A 17500-nucleotide genomic window follows, 5' to 3' on the forward strand; every position below is an offset into this window, starting at 1 on the left:
CCTAATAATCTTTTCCACAAAGCTTTTTGATTATTGTAGAAACGGATGATAGTAATCACACTCTTATCCTGAAAGTGGTCTTTCATTTGTACTATATTATTGTTTACCTCCCTATTTTTAGCCTGAATTAAGCTACATATAGGAAACCCAGTTGACAGTCCTGTTTGAAAAAAGTGAATATTATAGTCATAGATCCCAAAGTCGTTTATACTTGAGCACCAACATACCGAGAGAACTTGTGACTGCGTGTGGGTGTACTGTTACACGGTGTCTTTCACCCTTTGAGGGGTGATTGTTAATTAAGGAGTCTAAGGCTTTTTTTGGAAATTTGATAACTTTGACAAATCAAAGTCGACTGATTGCACCGTTTATGACAAACTGTTTGAATTAACAGAGGCATAGTAGATTTTTCAGAAGTGGGAGGCAATGGAATATCGATTGTTAATGGAATGAGGTTACTAGCCCCGCACTCGCTTCCATGGATGTCGAAGGGTATTATGTAATGATGATGTTTGACTTCTGATGATAGTCACCTCTGTAAGCCTTGACTAAAATCAAGTACCGTAATTAATTTAGCTGATCGAATGGCTACCTGTATAGGTTTTTTTTTTTAAGTTGATTTTAGGTGTTTATAGATACGTATCTATCTTGTAATAATAATAATGATAAACTGCAATACAGTATGTGGAACAAGAGGTTTAAGAAATAACCCCCCCTCTCTCTCTCTCTCTCTCTCTCTCTCTCTCTCTCTCTCTCTCTCTCTCTCTCTCTCTCTCTCTCTCTATATATATATATATATACTGTATATATATAATATATATATATATATATATATATATATATATATATATATATATATATATATATATATATATGTAATATATATATATATATATATATATATATGTAATATATATATATATATATATATATATATATATATATATGTAATATATATATATATATATATATATATATATATATATATATATATATATATATATATATATATATATATATATATATCCTCCAACCCTTTGTTGACGCAAAAGGCCTCGGTTAAATTTCGCCAGTCGTCTCTATCTTCAGCTTTTAATTCAATACTTCTCCACTCATCATCTCCTCCTCCGCGCTTATTAGCCCTCAGCCATGTAGGCCTGGGTCTCCCAACTCTTCTAGTGCCTGGAGCCCAGTTGAACGTTTAGTGAACTAATCTCTCTTATGGAGTGCAAAGAGCATGCCTAAAGCATCTCCATCTACCCTTGAGCATGATCTCATCCACATATAACTCCTTATACTCTTCTGAGGACTTTGTTCTCAAATCGACTAAATCCATTGGAGATTGTTTCATTGTCATACCATGCCTCATGTCCTTATCGTAACACCGATCTCACTAAACTGATATATAGTCTGATTTTTATATGTAATTTCAGGCCATTTGATTTCCAAATTTTACTCAATCTAGTCGTTGTTTGATTGGCGTTTTTCAATCTTTCACTAATTTCTAAAGACCCTAAATACTTAAATGATTCTACCTCATTAATCCTTCCTCTTTCCAAAGAGATTTTATCCTCCATTGCATACTCCGTTCTCATCATATCTGTCTTTCTTTTATTTATCTTGTGCCCAACCTCGTGTGATATTTCATGCATTCTGGTAAGGAAGCATTGCAAATCCAGTGTAGTTCTGCTAACAAGGACAGAATCATCAGCATACTCTAGGTTTGCTAATTTCTTGTCACCAATCCACTCCAATCCTTCTCCACCATCTGTGCATTACAAAATCCATGAGGAGGATAAACAACATAGGTGACAACACATTCCTTTGGAGTGCTCTGCTTTTCACTGGAAATTCATTTGATAGGAGTCCATTAACATTAACTTTGCACTTGCTAAGCTCATGAACAGACTTAATCAAATTCACATATTTAAGAGGAATTCAATAATAACGCAGGATTCTCCACAAAACTGGCCGGTGTACACTATCAAAGGCTTTTTATAGTCCACAAATGCTATCAAAAGTAGATTTCTATTTTCTATGCATTGCTGTACAACATGTCCCAAAGTGAAAATTTTGTCAGTGCAACTTTTACCTTTTCTAAATCCTGCTTGTTCATCTCCCAGCTTTTCATCAAATTTTCTCTCCAGTCTCTTTAGAATAAGCACACTATATATTTTCATAACAACTGACGTAAGTGTTATGCCTCTGTAATTACTGCAATCAGTAAGGTCACCTTTTTTGTCATTTTCGCCAACACTCCTAACTTCTTTATGGCACATTCTACAAAGTAATCATGTAAGTATTCTGGAGGTCACTTCATTTCCAGCCTATATCATCTCAGCAGTTATTCCAATTTATCCAGGGGCTTTCCATCTCTTGAGTTTTTTTAATGATAGCTTTGACTTCAAAAATACTGATTTCAATCATGGGCACATCAAGGTCTTCATCAGTTTCAGGCATATCAATCAAATTACTCCCTTTGTATCTCCTATTCGTAACCTCACTAAAGTGTTCCCTCTAACGTTGTCTTCCTTCCTATTCTGTTGTTACAACAGATGCATTTCTCTTTTTGGTGGGTGAATGCCTCTTCTTTGCCTCAGTCGAGATTTCATTAATAATTCTATGAGCCATTCTTACACCATAGCCACTCCCTGAATTCATAGCTTTGTCAGCCTCATCGGCTTTACTGTCTAGATATTCTCGCCGGTCATTCCTGGCTTTTCTTTTGACCTCGCTATCAATAATGGAATACATAGCATGCTCTACCTTGTAATTTTCATTACTTCCTCAAAAATTTTCATTAATCAATTTGTCTCTTTGTCTCCTTATTATAAATATAGTATCATTTGATATCCATGGCTTAAGCCTTAAACCATTTCCGTCTCCCTGCTTCCAATGACTTCATCGAGTCTTAAAGGGGCATTTCCTCCACACCTAAATCTCTCACTACTCCACCAGGTTGCTCATCCGCTTATATAATTATAACCTTTGGCAAACATGGATTGCTAAGATATACTGCCTAGCATGGTAAATACCGCTAAGTATGGTAAATACCACCTAGCATGTTAAGTACCACTTAGCACGGTATACCGCCTGGCAGGGTATACCGCCTAGCATGGTATATATATATATATATATATATATATATATATATATATATATATATATATATATATATATATATATATATATATATATATATATATATATGTGTGTGTGTGTGTGTGTATGTGTGGCCATAAGGACAACGTCTTCAATATATTTCTACTGTAGCATGCCTTTTCAACCCCTTCAATCCATCGAAGGGAGAATGGAAAGTAGATTCATAATAAAAAAAGAGAGAGAGAAAGAAAAATGTGTCAGGGTTAGGTAGTTTGCGAGGTGGTGGTTCGGTGAAAATAAAGAGAGGCGAGGTGAATGCAAATGAGTTTTATTTAACATGACAACAAGCTTTTATATGGACAGTTGAGAGCAAGAATGATAAAAATTTCAAATAGTATAAAACATACGATAGCAACCTTAAACAGGTTTTTATCATCAGTGCGGGGGAGAGCGAGAGTAACAAAAAAAAACAATAACATTACAGTTTACGATCGTGTATGAAACATGATATTTTCATAATAAAAAAGGATTTTGAACATACTTACCCGCTGGTTATATAATAATAGCTTTATGCTTCGGTCTGGCAGAAATTCAAAACTCGCAGCAATCGCATAGATGTGCCAGGTATACACTAGTGCCACCACGGAGCTAGGTCGAACTATCCCTCATAGTATCAGATTTTCCATGCCCATAGGTCTCTAGAGGGGGAGGGGGGGGGGGATTTTAAGTTATATAACCAGCGGGTAAGTATGTTCAAAAATTTATTTTATGAAAATATAATTTTTAAACATTTAAACTTACCCGTTGGTTATATAATAATAGCTGATTGACACCCTTGGTGGCAGGTCAGAGACAGCAACATTAATGGAATTTCACTTAAGAGTTTAAAACAAAACTAGCTTAAGGGTTTGTACCTATTAAGGAAGCTGACTTCAATGGTTCTCTGTATTGCATTAATAAGTCTGCTGTCATTTGAGAACCAGCGATCCACCCAGGGAGCTGAAGAACTCTAGGAGCTGTCAAACGGTAAATAACCTCTATGCTGACAGGACCTCAACTAATACCCTTGTTCCGGGCGCTCTCAAGGAACAAATGACTACCTGACTAAGTCAAAGATTGTGGAAGATTGTCTAACAGTTTCCTCCAATCATAAAAATATATAAAAGTTCCAAGAGGGGAAAAGGGTACTAGGGATTAAGGGAGTGTAGTGGTAGATCCTTCACCTACTACTGCATTCACTGCTATGAATGGACCCAAAGTGTAGCAGTCCTCATAAAGAGTCTAGACACGTTTTAAATAAAGTGATGCAAATACAGATTACTTCTCCAAAACGTTGTATTCATCATACTTTGCAGAGAACAATTTTGTTTAAAAGCTATAGAAGTTGCCACAGCTCTAACTTCATGGGTCTTAACTTTCAGGAGCTTAAGGTCTGCCTCACCACAGTGTGCGTGAGCTTCTTAAAACAAAAGTCTTATAAAATATGATAAGGCGTTTTTAGACATAGGAAAAGCAGGCTTTTGACTGCACACCAAAGAGCTTCTGAATTGCTTCTTAAACCTTTAGTCCTGCCTAAATAGAACCTTAGTGCCCTAACAGGACAAAGAACCTTCTCTAGCTCCTCACCCACCAAATCAGAGAGGTTAGCAATTTCGAAAGATGAGAAGAGTGAGAAGGACGTTCGTTCTTTGCTAGAAATTCAAGCTGCAGGGAGCATATAGCTTTAGCCATTTCTAAAGCCAATGTTTTTGCTAAAAGCATGAACTTCACTGACCCTTTTAGCTGTTGCTAAGCTTACTAAAAATAAAGTCTTTAAAGTCAGATCTTTAAGAGAAGCAGAGTTCAAAGGTCCAAATCTGTCACTCATAAGAAATTTTAAAACCACGTCTAAATTCCAGACTGGTGAATCCTGTTGACGTTTTTTAGAGGTTTCAAAGGACCTAAGGAGTTCCTGAAGGTCCTTGTTATTCGAGAGGTCTAAATGTCTATGCCTGAAGACCACTGCTAACATACTCCTGTACCCTTTAATGGTTGAGGAGGAGAAATTGTGCCTTCTTCTAAGCTCTAAAAAGAAATTGGAAATTTGAGCTATAGAGGTATAGGATGAAGAAATTGTGTTAGCTTTACACCATGCTATAAAAACATTCCACTTGGATTGGTATACCCTGATAGTAGAAGTTTTCTTGCTCTAGCAATAGCCTTGGCTTCTTCCTTCGAAAATCCTCTAGATCTTGCGAGTTTTTTTATACTCTGAAGGCAGACAGACGTAGAGCTTGAACATTTAGATGGTTTCTTGGCAAGTGGGGTTGTCTGAGAAGATCTATTCTCAATGGAAAGCCTCTTGGAACATCCACCATCCATTCCAGTACCTCTGTGAACCAACCTCTTGACGGCCAGAAGGGGGCTATTAACGTCAATCTGGTTCCCTCGTGAGACACAAACTTTTGTAGTACTTTGTACAGCACTTTGAATGGAGGGAAAGCGTACACAGCTAGGTGTGACCAGTCCATCAGGAACGCGTCTATGTGTGACGCTTCGAGATACGGAACTGGGGAGCAATAATTCTCTAGTCTTCTGATTTTTGAAGTTGCGAATAGATCTATGAGAGGGCGGCCCCAAATCCGCCAAAGTTTCTTGCATACATCTAGATACAGTGTCCACTCTGTGGGGAGAACTTGAATCCTCCTGCTGAGGCTGCCCTCATATTCTTTTCCCCTTGAATGAATCTTGTCAACTGGGATATCTTTCTTTGATGTGCCCAAACGAGAAGAGTTTTTGCTATCTCGTAAAGAGGCCTCGAATGCGTTCCCCCTTGTTTCGCTATGTAGGCCAAAGCTGTGGTATTGTCTGCATTGATTTGTATTACTTTGTTCAGTACTAGCTTCTCGAACCCCTTGAGAGCCAACAGGACTGCTAACAGCTCCTTTTGATTGATGGGGAGACTTTGCTGTTGTTTTGTCCACAGACCCGCAATCTCTGACTTTCCTAGTGTTGCTCCCCACCCCGAGTCCAACCCGTCGCAAAACAACACAAGGTCTGGGCTCTTTTGTTCCAAATAGAGACCTTCCTGGAGCCTTTTTATGTTGTTCCACCAACGAAGGCACTCTTTTATTGGTTCCGTAAGAGGAATGCTCTCCTTGTCGAGGCTGCCCTCTTTGCTCCAATGGCAATTGAGATGGAACTGAAGGGGTCGTAAATTTAGTTTCCCCAGACATACAAATTGTTCTAGTGAAGAGAGGGTTCCCAGGAGATTCATCCACTTCCTCACTGAACAAAACTCCTTATTTAGAAAAGCACAAAGCCTTAGAAAAGCTAGCTGTATTCTTGCAGGTGATAGAAAAACCTGAAAAGTCAGACTATGAATCTCCATCCCCAAATAAAGGATCTTCTGTGAAGGGATCAATTGAGACTTCTCTGAATTTACCAGAAGTCCTAGCTCCTCTGACAGACTCATTGCCAGAAGCAAATCCTCCAGACAGCGATTGAGTGAGGGGGCTGTTAGTAGCCAATCATCCAAGTACAAGAAGGCTCTGATGCCTCTTGAGTGGAGCATGCTTGTCACATTCTTCATGATCTTTGTGAAGACTAGAGGGGCGGTGGTGAGGCCGAAGCCTAAGGCCCCAAAACTGGAATACTTCTTCCCTCTATTTGAGGGGTGGTGCTTAGCCCGAAACAAAGAACTCAAAACTGAACAACTTCCTCCCATACACGAACCTTCCGGTAGTTTGAAGTTCGGATGGATGAGGAAGTAGAAGTAAGCATCCTGGAGATCTAAAGAGATCATCCAGTGGACCTTTTTTATTGCTGCAAGCAAAGTCTTACGAGTCTCCATAGAGAGGTTTTGTCCTCTGGACGTAGCTTGAACAGTATGTGACTGACGTTGGACGGCACGGTTTGTTTGACGTCACGTTCAGCTTGACGCCCGATGTCACGCTCAGCTTGACGCCCAATGTCGCGCTTAGCTGCCTAGCGATCGTCGCCGCGCTTGGAAGGCAAACGCTCTATGACACGCTTGGCCGTTTGATGTCTGGTATCAAGAGAAGACACTCAATGGGATATAGAAGCCTTATCACACTGTTCCAAATTAGCTTGTTGGTAGGCCGCCTGTGCGACAATGCGTCCTGAAAAGAATCATGATGAACCAACGCTTTGCTAACAGCAGGCTGATAAGACTGCATAAAAGATGAGAGCCGTTGCTTCATGCCAGCAGCATAGTCCAACTAGGATCAACATTAGGTGACACCAGTGTAGAAAACTTTGATCGCGAACTCGCCTTCCTCATCGCTTACATCACGCTCCGCATTTCAGCAGACTGAAAACAGTTTGGCGGAAGCGGCGGTGCCTGTACCGTAACACCAGACTCAGGAACAAGATCCTTATCAGTCTGGACTAAAGCTTTGCCAACTTCTGACATCCTGACAGGCCGTATACAGCAAAAAAGGGGGGCTGCCTTCTCTTACAAAAGCCCCAATGCACATCCTGCTGTTGCAGCCGAACGCGCTTCCTCTCCCAACATCTGCAGTTAGGTTCTTTATGCTGCACTGAGGACGCGCTAAAGCACTGCTCTATCAGCACTGTCTTTTGACTTTGTTACTCTTCTCAGAATGATTTAATGTTAATTTATTCTCATCATTTATTTATTTCCTTATTTCCTCTCCTTACTGAGCCATCTTTCCCTATTGGAGCCCTTAGGCTTATAGCATATTGCTTTTCCAACTAGGGTTGTAGCTTGGCTATTAATAATAATAAAATAATAAACAGAGACTCCTTTGCCGTCTTCCTTAGCGGAAAACTCTGAAGGCGGAATGAGGAGCAGCAGGTGCAAAAATAAAATTGAAACTCTTCAGAAAACTCTCATGAGTTTCTGAAAGTCACTCCTTTCCTCTTACAAGTCTCTAACCTAGGTAAAGAGTCTTGTTTCCTAGGAGTCAACTCCTTAAGGTTCTGAATTCTGCCTCAATGCTTTAGAGGTTTAATTTTAGCTCTCCCAACCAAGAATTAGTTCAAGCAGGCCTTGGTCTGAGAACATAATATCTTTCTAGTTAATATTTATTTCTTAATATAGTGCCTGGCGTAACAAAGTTCCAACGCTAGACGCTCATGGTCATGTACACATCAAGTTCTACTTGATGTAATGCAAGCTCTTGACGCTAATAATAACGCTTATGATTAAAAAACGCTCGCGATTCAGACGCTCGGAGCTATGCCGATCACGTCTAGTGAAAGCTAGATGACCAACACTCTGTTGTTGTCACGCTCAGCTTGGCGCGAGGCGTCACGCTCAGCTTGGCGTGAGGCGTCACGTTAAGCTTGGTGTGAGGCGACATACTCAGCTTAGCGCGAAGGGTTACGTTCAGCTTGGCGCGAGGCGCCATGCTAAGCCACCTGGCGAGCGCCATCATGCTCAGCTACTTGGCACGCGCCATCAAGTTCAGCTCTTTTTAAGAGGTAAGAACATTAAATGCTCATTACCTGTCTGGGATGATTTTAATTTTGTTTTCAGCTTCGCGCCTGATGCGCGATATCAGTTAAACGCTTTTACCTCGCCTTACCTACGGTGAGGGCGAGCGTTCTGGGGATCGTCAACAGAAAATGCTTGAGGGGACTTCTGCTCGGGTCTAAAGCGGGGTTTACACGGCCAAGCAGCTCGCCGAGCCCGGTTGTCGAACCTACTTGTAGAACGGCTCGAAGAGCTTTCAGACAGTACATCGAGCCTCAGTGTGCCTCGTGCTAAAACAACGTCAACATGTCTCTCGACCAGGACGATTTGATAGCCATTGCTTTAGCAGTGGCACCAAGAAGGAAAAAAAAAGATCAAAAGAGAGAAATTTTCATATACCAACTTGCTTGTTGCTTTAAAATTAGAGCCAGATGACTGGCGCAATTATTTGCGTATGGATGAAGACACGTACATTGATCTACTGAATCGTGTCAGCCCTTTCATTACTTATGAAAATACAACTATGAGGAAGGCCATAACTCCACATGAAAGACTGAGTGTCCGCTATTCCCTTGTTTCTGGCTACTTTATTGGAATAGTCTTTTGATTTAACTTTTTATAAAGCTTGATGAGCCCGATATGTATGTATGAAATCAAATAAGACTTCCTTCTCATTCTTGTTTTCATTAATGGCAGCCATTATTCATTTCTTTGATGATGTTTCCTCTAGCAGGTTTGAATAACAACTGAGGTTCGATGCTCGACACCCGTTCACACGTTCACACCGCTCGTCAAACAAAGTAGCTCCGCCCACAAAAGTCAAGATGAGCCTGACTTTCATCGAGCCGCTCGACGAGCACGCTCGACGAGTGCGCTCGACAACCAAATAGCCCGTTTACACGCTCGAACATCAATTCAAACACAGGTTTGTCGAGCCAGGCTCGACGAGCTGCTCGCCCGTATAAACCCCGCTTTATAAGACGTTAAGCGGCAGGCTAAGCCTCTCGCTTCCCTTTGCCGCTCAACTTAACTTCTCCCATGGGTCCGGGAGCTTGAAATAGGTCTGAGGCTAGGATAACGACAGGTCCGAACAGAAGCACCCTCCACTGTATTGAGTAAAATTCACTGCACAAATTTAGCACTAAAAATTTGCATTTTTTACTCTTTGGTATAAAACCAAAAGTATACAGTGCACGCCCGTAGAGGGAGAACTTACTATTCTGTCAAGGGTTTGAATGGGAATGCAATAGTCACTGAATTCCATATAAAATGTAACAAAATATTTAATATAAAATATTAACATATTACATGAATAGATATAGGAATAAAGAATATATCTATATATTTAAATCAACCCTTGATGTTAAGGGGTTCCAATAAAAGACGAATAGTCTCATTTAACAATTGAAACATTTGTAAATATTATACGAATAAATTTTGTATTCCAAAAAACGAGCAAGTAAACAACGATCCAAAGAATCGTGAGACTATATTGATTGTCATGAATACTACATCGTATAAAAATTAACTGAACGCTAATTCTCTCTAATCTTTGTAAACAGATTAGTTAAAGAAAAAATACTAAAAGGACCAATATAATTGGAAAATGACATATTCCTTTCATCTAGCATAATTTAAAAACTTAGTTTTTAAAGAGAAATGTACTTTTCATAAATATCGATACAAAGAGTATTACTGTAACGTTAGACTGAGGACTGCGTAGCATAAATAAACATGAACGCTAGATAATCTTTAAAACAGATTGAAGATTATCCAAAGAAAGCATACCGAAAGGACAAAAAATTTCTTAAAATAACATAATCCTTTTATTTTATATAACTAAATATTTTGTAAGATGTATTAACTTACCATTCTTTGTAGAAAAAGAAAGAAAATACAAATCATACTCAAGCTTATCTCAAATGACTGTGACGTCATCGATGAGGCAAGATGTTTACCTATCACCATATGCTTTCGTTAGTTAAAAAATAGGTTGAAAAATTTCCAATCTTACCATTTACGCTATAACATAGCGATAAAATATCAAACAAACACCCAATAAGCGAATGCTCAAACCCTTAACAAGAGTACATCACCAAGGTACTGCTAAAATCCAGGTTAAACACGAGCAAATTCCATTTCTATGTAGCCAGTATGGCGGCAGAAGGGAATCTGATACTAGGAGGGATAGTTCGACCTAGCTCCGTGGTGGCGCTAGTGTGTACCTTGCATATATCTGCGATTGCTTCGAGTTATGAATTTCTGCCGGACAGAAGCATAAAGCTATTATTATATAATCAGCGGGTAAGTTTAAATATTTAAAAATGTGTGGTACATGACTCCCCCTCCTAAAAAGACATATATGTGAAATATGGCTCCTGCTCTTTAGAGGCACACTGTAGGCTGGTCATCTTACAAGAGATACATAGGTTTTAGGCGATCAATGGAAACCCAGTTTTCTTTGCCACAAGTGTTAATTAAGAAATCCTCCGGTGTACGACGTATCACGAGGAAAGGGCCCATGTAAAGGGGCGTTAGTAGTGGCTTGCTAGTGTCGGTGCGCAGAAAAACATGCATTGCCGTTGTTGGTATGTGTTGATTAGCTGGGGGCTTGTAAGTATGGCAGCATTCAGTAAATTTGTGATGTAAGTGCTGGAGATAGTCCGAGGAGGTTGCTGACCAAAAAATATTTGCATGGCCATGCACCATTCCAGCTGCCAAGACATCCAGGGCATGTTTAAGCGTGTTCCTTAGTCCCAGGAGGATCCAGGGAAGCTGAGTAAACCTGTTTGAGTCATTGCAACGGGACATCAAAGCTTCTTTGAGGGTCCGATGAAAATGTTCAAGCAATCCATTGGCTACAGGGTTGTAGGCGGGTGTATGATGTAGGTTGATACCCAGGAGATTTGCTAATGGTGTCTACAATTGAGAGGTGAAAATTGTACCCCAGTCAGAAGTAATATGCTCGGGAATACTAAATCTCGTCATCCACCCTGAGAGTAAGGCGGATGTACGTGAGGAGGATGTTGTAGTTTGGATGAGGAAGGCTTTAAGCCAGTGAGTGGAGTGATTAACAATGGTAAACAGCTAATGGGGTCTTTATGATGTGGGTAGGGGACGTACAATGTCGACATGAATCTGGACAAAATAATGCTGAGGTTGAGGAAAGGTGCCCACTCCTGAAACAGTGTGTCAATGTACTTTTAAAGCTTGGCATGAAGCTCAGGGTTTGACCCAATCCTTAGCATCCCTAGTAATGCTGTGCCAAATGAACTTCGTCTTCAGCAAGGCCAATATAAAGAGGTCGGGCGGAGAGAAATGCCCGAGGCAAATTAGCGGGCCTCATCTGCCCAGACGAGGCCCGGTGTCACCTGTTTACTTCTTAAGGATTCTCAGAGGGAAGTTTTTTTTTTTTTTCTTCCTTTTAAGACAGCTGTGATAATAATTATTTCACCTTATATCTTAGCCTTATTATGGTATTAAATAATTAATTTTTCAGTCTTGCAATGACTGCATTTTTTTTGAGTAATTAAATTTATTGATATAATGATATTGGCCTTGGGCTAGAGATGAGGCCCGAAAGACAAGGTCGTGGTTTGTTTTGACCGCATGGGGGTGATTTGAGGCCCGCTGAGAGAGGTGAGTCACCGTTAATCTCCTCACCGCCTGACCTGCTCTATATTGGCCTTGGTCTTCAGTAGCTGTGCAGTAGATCAGCGCGAGGGATGTGAGAGGCCATGAATGGAAGAAATCAAACACCTTTCGGCACGTTATGGTCAGATATTCATGGTTGTGGCCCACCAGTACTGACATCACAGAGGAGGGTGGTGTTGGAGTCGTCGAGGGTGACGTCCTCCCAACGAAGGGATGTGCAGAGTTTCTTGCATGCTCGATACTCTGGTTGTTTTTATTGTAATGCAATTATAGGTGATGTAATGCAATTGCAGGTGAGCAGTGGCCAATGTGTTTCTTGACAAAGCATCTGCAATAGGATTAATTTTCCAGGGGGCCGTGTTGAAGGGCGTTGTTGTATTCAGCCATGGCTGAGCGGTGTCGATGTTAACTGGCAGACCATGCGTCGGACTGTCGATTGAGGGCGTGTACCAGCGGCATGTGATCTGTGCGAATGACGAAGAGCGTACCCTCTAAGAAGTGGTGAAAGTGACGGACAGCTAAATGCACTGCCAGTAATTTGTGGGTGAAGGTACAGTAAACAGATTCCGCTTTGGACAGTTTTCTGCTGAAGAAGGGCAATGGGCGGGGTGAGCAGCAGAGCATCTGCTTGAGTACTGTACCAATAGCGACGTCACTGTCATCGGTGGTGAGAAGGAGAGAGGCATGTGGCATGGGGAAAGGTGAGATCAGCAGAAATTGATAAGGCCTTCTTTGCATTGCAGTAGTTAACTCCTTGGGTGAAGAAGCATTGTTTGGTAATCTCAATGTTGTCAGGTGTATGGGGACAGAGGAGAATCCGTAAAGAATAGGCCAGACTATTCGATGTATGTTTAGGCAAAAGGAAAGTGAACCATAACCAACAAGAAGGATCCAATGTAGTACTGTCTGGTCAGTCAAAGGACCCCATAACTCCAGCGATAGTATCTCACTGGGTGGCTGGTGCCCCGGCCAACCTGCTACCTTGAAAGCATGGAGCATTTTGACGGTCAAGGGCATAGGAAACTTCTGAATAGCTGATTCCTTCTCAGAGAGGTGGTGGACTCCTTCAGGAGGGATGTGGTGCCCAAAGAACAATACTTGATTTGGCACAAATGGTACTCTTGTTGTATCAGAGTACAAGACCATTTTGTTGCAGGCGGTCTAGAACGATATGTAGGTGACGGAGGTGTTCTTCTTTGGAGGAAGAAAACAGAACTATGTTATCCACATAACATACACATAAGGGGAGGTCCCATAAGATGCCATCCATGAGGCATTGAAAAGTGGCCTCTACATTACGAAGGCCAAAGCAGGGGTATTTGAATGTGTAAGTCCCGAAGGGGATGGGGATGGCAGTGTTGGGGCTGTCTTCTGGGTTCATGAGCACCTGATAATACCCCCTTAAGAGGTGGAGAATGGAGAATACCTTCTCTTTGTGCAAGTAGTAGGTAACATTAGCTATATTAGGGAGCTGGTAGATTTCCAGTTCTGTCTGCATGTTCAGACACCTGTAATCCATACAGTGGTGCAGGGAGTCGTCCTTCCTCAGGACGATGTATAGGGGTGACAACCATCGGGTTGAGGCCTTTTGGCAAAGGCCCATTTTTTCCATTTGGTGAATGTTTAGCAGCTGCCAAAGGACCCGCGGCCAGACGCTGGAATCTGGCAAACACAGGGGCTCCGTTGTCTTGATATGGTGATAAATACTGTGCTTGGTGGAAACCGTGGATGTTTGGTAAAGTTCAGGATGGAAGACTTCTGGGTACTACCGGAGGAAGTGGGCGTAGGCATCCGTCGGTGTGCTGATGTGGAGAGCGAGGTCAGAAGAGGCGGGTTGAAGAGGTGTTGACGAGTATGAGTCTATATTGACTAACTGTCTATGAGCAGCATCAACCAGGAGGTTGAAATGGGAGAGGAAAATTCCACGAAGGACTGGCAATGTGACATCAACAACGAAGAACTTTCAATGATATTTGGCACTCCCAAATGATAGTGAGTGTCTTGTAGCTGCAGGTGGGGATTGCAGATTTATTGGCAGTTACCTGGTGGATGTCAGCAGGCTAAGAATGACTATGTTGTGTGCTGGAGAGTGGCCTTGTTAGGAGAGAACAGTAAGCAGCAGTGTCTATGCCCATACCTGCATCATGTAAGAAGAGAAGATTAGTGATAGCGGAGGGCACCACAACAAGCAATGGCTTACTTTCAAGTTTTATGGGCACTAACAACTGTTTGCACATTTCTTCACAGCAGCCCTGAATATGGAGTGGTAGTGGTATACCTGTGGCCAATGAGCAGCAGTACATGGCCATAGAGGTTGTTAGTTGGGGCGTGAGCGTGGGGTGGCATATGTGGGTAGTGGGTTGTTTTGTCACTGCACCCACACATCATGGGGTGGGAGTCTTTGTCCTGCCACATGCATGTCAACTTTGGTTGATGTTGAATTGTGCTGTTGTCTTCTTTGTCAGGAATGGAGGCGTTGTTGGAGGTCTTGAAGGTGTTAAAGTGGCAGTCCATAATGGCAACGACTTTGGTCATTAGGTCCTTCATAGGCAAAATATCAATATCGAGGAAGGCGGCACTTACAGGTTAGGATAGGCATCATACACAAAGGGCACAAAGTAGGTTCACTTTCCGAGGAGACCATCTGCGACAAGTTACAAGCAGGTGATACTTGTCATTTCCTTTAGGGCGAGTGAGGCCTTTTGGTCCCCCAACGTCTGTAGAGAGAGCTGAAAAAGCTTGGCTATACGAACGGCTGGTGATGGTGAGTTCAGTTCCAGGAGGTAATTTTTTGAGGGCATTATACTCTAGTAGGGCGTCCCTTTCGTTGCAAAGCTAATCGGAGATTACCGGGACAGTGTGCTTGGGGATTGCCTCGAGGACGCAGTCTACGCTGCTGCTTAAGCAAGTCACACTCTTAATGCGAAACTGAACTTTGGTCGGCTCGAACCAGGCGAACGCTTCGCCGCTGGCAAAGGGCGGCAGTTTCGTTGAGGAAGCATGTTTTGAAGAGTCAAGTTCGGTGAGTGGCATTGTAAAAATGGTAGGGCAACTGGGTGGGCAAAAAAGGGCAGTGCGGAGTAGTCACTCTGGTGGTTATCAATGTGTGAGGTGGTTGTTAGGTGTTAAGAGAGAGATGAGATGAATGCAAGTGAGTTTTATTCAATAAGATAACAAGCTTTTATACATTCAGTTGTGAGAACTACTCAAAATTCAAACAGTATAAAACATGTGATAGCAAGCTTAAACAGGTTTCCACTACCAGTGTATGAGCGTGTAAGAAACGTGTTGTACAGTAGAGTTGTTGTCTTTACCTCAGTCCATTTACAAATCTTTGGATTTCATTCTATTTTGAGCTTTATTGCTTGTCTCTTAAAAGACATTGTTTTCACCAGGTTTTAGATTTATTCATTAATTTTCAGGAAGTGTAAGATTCTTTGGATTGATTCAATTTTTATAGTCTAGCGATGAACCTTGAAACATTTTTGTGTTGACCTTTTCAATGGTACGTTGATAGCAGTAGTAACGGTAGTGGTGTTTACTATATTTTATTTAAATCTATCTTCTTAGTGTCCTAATAAAGGGCCGTGTAGTATGGTTTCATATTTATTTGCTATTTAAAATATCTGTACTAGGTAATGCTTTTTTTTTTTATAATTCAATCATTCTTGTAATCGTACAGAGATCATGTACTCTTAGAGTTGATTTTGAAATTTTTTTTAGTATGTAGTGTATATACTATGACCACCTAGATTTACATAACTGTTATCTTTAGCGTGTGCACGTGCATACTCGCTTAAATTGCCCACGGACTGTCAGAAAACGCATACTTATAGATGTACGCACGAAAACTTGTATTTTTTTCCATGTATACAATCATAATTAAATTCTCATCGCCCTCAACCTCTTTTCTCTAATAGAGTTCTCTGGCTTGAGGCTGCAATTGAGCACACTATTATATCCTATTTCTCTTCCTCTTGTTTTGTTAAAGTTTTTATAGTTTATATAGGTGACATTTATTTTAATGTTACTCTTCTTAAATATTCTATTTTCCTTTTTCCTTTCCTCACTGGGCTATTTTCCCTGTTGGAGCCCCCGGGCTTATAGCTTCCTGCTTTTCCAACTAAGTTTGTTGCTTAGCAAGTAATATAATAATAATAATAATAATGATAATAATAATAATAATTATTCGTGAAAGGTTAGAACACCGACTCATTAAGTGCTTATACTTTTTTTTTTTTTTTCATGAATAACCATTGTGCTTATATTCTCCTAATTTTGTACTTCCTTTTCAGGCCTCAGGTATTATGTGCCACTACTTTGAGTGAAAGTTATCAAGTAAATTTTTCTTGTGTGAGATTAATGGCTTTTAAGACTTGTGAATTGAACTTGGGTAGTTATCAGATGTTGCAGTGATAGTTTTATTCAGACCTAAATTATAAAGGATACTAATGTGTTTCTTGCCGATCTTCATTAGTTTGTGTAATTTGTACTGCTGTCGAATGGGGACGTATCGATGATAGTTCTGATATTGTCCCCTAAATGAAGTATGGGTCATGTTCTTCCTACGAAGTGTTGGCCAGCAGGTGGAGAAAGCGATGAAGAACACCTTTAGGAAGAACTCTGGGGAGAGAAAAAACTCAAAGGAACAAGGGCCAGGCGATTTTGCCTTTGGTCAATCCTCTGAAAGACCCTCTCCATCCCCACCACCTCTTAGGACAGATGAAGGGGAGGAGGAAGGGCTGTGTCCTACGCAATTTCCTATTACCCCACCAGATAGTCTTGATTGTGGGTTGTCTTTAGGTATTGATAATGATAATGTACCAGTATTAAGGGATGGCGATGCTACTACTGATGAAATTGAAAATTCCTATTCATTTATGGAGGATGGATCATTGTCAGACTCTTCTGAGGGAATTCCTTCATCATATCTGAAAGAATTGTCTCAAGTTCAAACGGCATGCTCGGAGTGCGACGAGGGTCCGACAGATCTGATGACCTCTATCTGTCGTCTATTGCCTGAACTTCACACCATGAAAGAAGTTGACAATCTTTACGACACTCCTTCCTTTAATGATGCCAATTTTACAGAAGACCTGACAGATACTGCCTTGCAAACTCCTCATCCTCCTCCACCAAGACTTGAAACACATCCCTTATTGGAGGATGTTTATAAATGTCATGTGCATGGAAGTATTGCTGAAGGAGATGATGGCAAAACATACGCAGTTCCAAGGAACATTGAGTTACCCTGTGTGGAGTCTTCTGCCGATAATTTAGAACGTAATGCTACTCATGTCGGTG

The 17500-nt window shown here is 41.0% G+C and overlaps 1 protein-coding gene across 6 annotated transcripts in view; it reads left to right on the forward strand.

The window, feature by feature from the left end:
• Nucleotides 1-17500, forward strand: part of LOC137615282 (rho guanine nucleotide exchange factor 10) — a 737263-nt gene that overhangs the window by 571725 nt on the left and 148038 nt on the right. For 4 of the 6 annotated variants that reach the window (XM_068345013.1, XM_068345012.1, XM_068345011.1 and 1 more), the window contains exon 2: nt 16492-17500. This exon is cut by the window's right edge and continues 825 nt beyond it. The exons of the other annotated variants lie outside the window; for them this stretch is intronic. In XM_068345013.1, the coding sequence (XP_068201114.1) occupies nt 16753-17500 (748 nt within the window). In that variant the 5' untranslated portion in view covers nt 16492-16752. The remainder of the gene's footprint in view (nt 1-16491) is intronic. 6 annotated transcript variants of the gene reach the window in all.

This window comes from Palaemon carinicauda, chromosome 21, assembly GCF_036898095.1.
Source record: "Palaemon carinicauda isolate YSFRI2023 chromosome 21, ASM3689809v2, whole genome shotgun sequence".
Lineage (NCBI taxonomy): Eukaryota > Metazoa > Arthropoda > Malacostraca > Decapoda > Palaemonidae > Palaemon > Palaemon carinicauda.